Source organism: Penaeus monodon, unplaced genomic scaffold (assembly GCF_015228065.2).
Source record: "Penaeus monodon isolate SGIC_2016 unplaced genomic scaffold, NSTDA_Pmon_1 PmonScaffold_245, whole genome shotgun sequence".
NCBI classification, from domain to species: domain Eukaryota; kingdom Metazoa; phylum Arthropoda; class Malacostraca; order Decapoda; family Penaeidae; genus Penaeus; species Penaeus monodon.
Genome location: NW_023654697.1, coordinates 49,809 through 54,292, shown reverse-complemented (window position 1 = coordinate 54,292; position 4,484 = coordinate 49,809). Strand labels below are relative to the sequence as shown.

The following is a 4,484-nucleotide window of genomic DNA, read 5'->3' as shown; positions in this document are numbered from 1 at the left end:
TCATAGACCAGCATTCACGGTATTTGCAGATCATACCGCTGAGGAAAATTACTGCTGCCACTGTCCACCGAGCCTTTCTGGACCATTGGATAACCCTCTTTGGCCCTCCTAGGGTTATCCAGACCGACAATGGAGTCCAGTTTGTAAGTAACATGTTCCAGGAACTCACTAAATTAATACACGCCACAAACCACTACACCATTCGCTACCATCCTCAAGCAAATGGAATGATTGAGCGTACAAATCATGTGGTGAAGTCTGCTCTTACCACATTAGTGAATGATCGCCCACGAACCTGGCACCAATTTGTTCCTGAGTTACGGCTGCAGATCAATTCGGCTATTCACCGGACGACTGGAGAGCAACCCCTGTATATGCTAACAGGCCGCCATGCTAACTTCCAGATTGGTCTCACCAATGAAGCCGTGTTTGATGAAAACATAAATTTGCAAGCACGTTTACAAGAGGCCCGTCAAGCAGCTGTGAAAGCCTCAAAGGAAGCACGTCAAGTCTATGGAAAGCAGTACGACAAAGGAAAGAAGGTGGAATTCCAGCCGACTGAAGGTGCATTGGTGTGGTACTTTGAGCACAGGCACAAGATGGGCAGTCTACCTCCTCTCACCAGGAAATGGAGAGGTCCTGCCAGGATTACGAGACGACTAGGTCCAGTTGCTTTTGAGATTGAAGACCTCGAAACAGAAGTCCAGTTAAAAGCCCACCTGAATCACCTGAAGGCTTATCATCCACCGGCAGAACTGTCATATGGCACGAGTGACAGTGATGGAGAAGAGGATGATGATAGAGATGATCCGAACCCGCCAAACCCAGACGCAAACGACCCTTGGGTTGCTGTGCTGACCTCTCTGGTGATGGAGCCAGGGTTTGATGCCGATAGGCGTGACTGCCGAGACACGCGACCCTCAAGAAACCTGCACCCAGATGAGCAGATGATGCAGCACTAACTCCTTTTTGTATTGTTTGTATTGTCTGTTTATGATTTAATGTGCAAGACACGTTCAGCTGTCTGCACTATGTTAGTCTATTGAGGCAAGTAACGGGGCTCAGGCCAACCTTTCTTCTGTTTCAGGTTGTCTCCGCTTTCTGCTTCGACCCATGGTTATGGGAGGATTGTGGAGGTTCTTCAAACCTCGCCTCAGAGAGACACAGCAGAATCCAGATGGGGTGTCCAGATCTCCTTTTTATTTTCATTAGCGTTTTACCCCTGCTCACTTTTAGTTAAGTTTCCCTTTATTTTACCTCATTTTCTAAGTCGAGTGTATCACGTTTTCTGTGTTTATTTCGTTCTCTTAAGTAATGATTGATGTCTTTTATTGTTTTAGTTCTTAAAGGTTGCCTCCGTACTATTTTATTTAGTGTTTTTATTCACTTTGATCGTCATTTTTATTGTTCTTTTTTAAATTTTAGCTTTTTATTCGATTTATAGACGAGCATGACGGGGTTTGTCCTTTTTATATTGTAAACTTGTCTTTTTATTGTATGTATTTGTATTTTGATCTTTATGATTTTACCATATAAATGTTTTTATTCATGTTTTACGTTACTGACATCGTCTTTTTAGCTTTTTAGCGATGTCAATGACGTCAGTACTTTTTAATAAGCTTTATTTTTCAATGGTTTTGATTATTTGTCTTAGCCTTTTAACTTTTTTTTATCATTTTCGTTTAATTTTGTACATACCATGTATTTTTCATATTTTAATTATGTTTATTATTGAATTTTGCCTTACTAACGTGCCGTAGATGCAGCTCCGGGATTGTGACGTTGATTGTCGGCAAGGTTAGGAGCGCCGGCCTAATCGCTATAGGATCTGCAGTGACATCCGTGACGAAGGACTTGATTGCCGGAACTTTTAATGACAGAGAACGCAACCCACAGTGATGAGGTAGGACAAAGGTTCCTGCAATAACCTATCTGGCTGAAGCTCCTCGCAAGCAATTGTGGCGGCCGTTGATTGATAGAAATAGATCAGTGTCGCCTGCGAAAGACTGAGCATGAAAGGCGAGAGTTGATCTCTCACCTCCTCGAAGGAACAGAGTGAGGTGATCAAGCCACCTGAAACAAGAGCACGAGCACAAGATGGAGTCTGAAGAGATGAAGGTAAAGGTGAAGAAAAGCACACGAAAGTGTCCTTGGTAGGCTTCAAACAGGAGTCTTAAGAAGTCAGAGGAAGGGAAAGATAGAGCATGACCTCCTAGCTCTCTAAGAATAAATGTGTGAGGCACGTGAACCATGTAATATGAACTGTTTGTTTTGTGTGGGAAGGGGTGTACGCGGTACGCCCTAAAGATAGTAGAAGGACGCACTGGAATAATAACAGACAGCCCAGAGGCAGTGAGGAAAGACTTGAGGCTAGCGTAAAACCGAGTGCGTTGTCTTAAAGGGAAAAGAGTCTTGACAGAAAATGAAGATGCCCTCTTAAGTACCGCGCCCATGTCAACAGGCGAAATCACGTCAGGCGACACCTCACCGTGCGCCGCACGAATGAGGGCTGTTGCCAAACTATTCAATCGCTGTGTAATTTTGTTGACTGTGCTCTGATATGAAAAAACAGTTAAAGTTAATGAGGTAAGATGAGAAACTTTGTTTACTGTGCCTACAATCTGACCGACCTTACCTCGCACAGCCTTAAAATCCGTAGCTAATTCCTGAACATTGTGCGCGAGCGTGTTGACAGCATGAGCAGATGAGTCGAAACTGTGAACTACAGACGATAAGCTTTCCTTATACTTCCTTAATTCGGATGTAAGAGTGTCGTCATCCACAACTCCGAAAAGTACGTGCGCAAAACTGCCAACAAAATAGAATAATCCTCGCCGGGCCCTACCTGTAGGAGTGAGAGGCCCTACGAAAGAATTCAACTCTGCAATCGTCGATGATAAGATACGATTGAATAGGCGAATGTCATGTGCATCAAGAGAAGGATCTATGGTAAGGTTGTCACGAAGAGAAATTAACTGGTCCCTGTGGTATAGCATGAGCTTGGACGCGTTGCGGAGTGGCAATAGCGAGAACCGGACCTCCACATGGCTTGTTATAGGGAAAACCTTCCCAAGGTCCTCAACCACAGCCCCAGGTGCGTCCTTCACGTTACGCGGCAGGCGATGCGAGTCTCCTCCCATGAGGAGTGCCACAAAGAATATGGACAACAGCATCCTGGAAGGGAGAGCCAGATATCACTCACCACTCACACGACCAGCATAAAGAATATATCACACAAACCAGTTACAAGAGAAAATGAATAGGATGATAATGGTCTGTCCTAGAATGAGCGGTGCAGGTAATAGCATGCAATCGCAGCTAAGTATAGAGATAGAAACAAAACCCTACGGGAGTAACACATATACTTGACGAACTCGCTAACTCTCGAGGACTAGTGCAAGTAAATGAGAAAAGAATGATGTATCAAAGCAAGGATGACTAATGAGAGGACAATCATGATTCCTGACACTCATAATACTGATCAGCCAGCTTCAGGACGTCAAAATGGAACCACTGCACAGAGCCATCAGCGACAGACTTGCACTCTGCCTTGTTGTTCTTTACTGCCACAACTCTGTAGGGACCCACAAATAACGGACTAAGCTTAGGCCGAATAGTAGTATGAGCATGATTTTTCTTAAATACCAAGGAACCGACCCCGATAGATTTCGCACAAGCGATCTTATGCTGGTACTCAATTATTCTGTCACGAGACCTGGTCAGGAACGCCTTTGCTTGCTGAAACGCTCGCTGCTGCCGAGAAACCAAATACTCAGCATAATTGTCCGCATAGAGGGGACGCGGCCTCATCTCCAGGAGTTCGTAAGGCAGCCGCTTGTCCTGTCCCGTGAGAAGAAAGTGCGGACTATCGCCCAGGGAAGAGTGATAGGTAGAATTGATGGCCGACTGGACGGTGGGGAGAAGAATGTCCCAATCGTCCTTGCTGTCGTCCATCAGTTGACGCAAAATGGTTAGAATGGATCTATTTAAACGTTCCGTAATGCCATTAGCCTGTGTGTATGTGTATGTATATGTATATATATACATATGTGTGTCTGTGTGTGTATGCATATAAATATATGTATGTGTATGTATATGCCTGTATAAATACATATGTATATGTGTACACATATATAATTTATATATATATTTACATACACACACACATACACATGCATATATAGACACACGCACACACACACACACACCCCACACACATACACATGCATATATAGACACACACACACACACACACACACACACACACACACACACACATGCATATATAGACACACACACACACACACACACACACACACACACACACAAACATGCATATATAGACAGTACAGGAGCTTGTGGCACAGTTTGACCAAACAGAAAAGGGGTGCCTTGGTTCCCTGCAGTCAACCGGGGGGAAGTTAGTCTTGCCACAAGAACAACATGATTTCTTCAAATGTGCAAACGAGTCCATATGTTAACAA

The 4,484-nt window shown here is 44.1% G+C and overlaps 1 protein-coding gene across 1 annotated transcript; it reads left to right on the top strand.

Moving 5' to 3' along the window:
- Nucleotides 1-256: 256 nt before the first annotated feature.
- Nucleotides 257-1,241, top strand: LOC119570321. Its single transcript, XM_037918115.1, has one exon. The coding sequence runs from the start codon at nt 375-377 to the stop codon at nt 960-962; it is 588 nt and encodes a 195-aa protein (XP_037774043.1). The 5' UTR covers nt 257-374; the 3' UTR covers nt 963-1,241.
- Nucleotides 1,242-4,484: the final 3,243 nt, after the last annotated feature.

Coding starts and splice junctions, on each gene's coding strand:
- LOC119570321 (XM_037918115.1), top strand. CDS start 375: ATGCTAACAGGCCGCCATGCTAACTTCCAGATTGGTCTCACCAATGAA.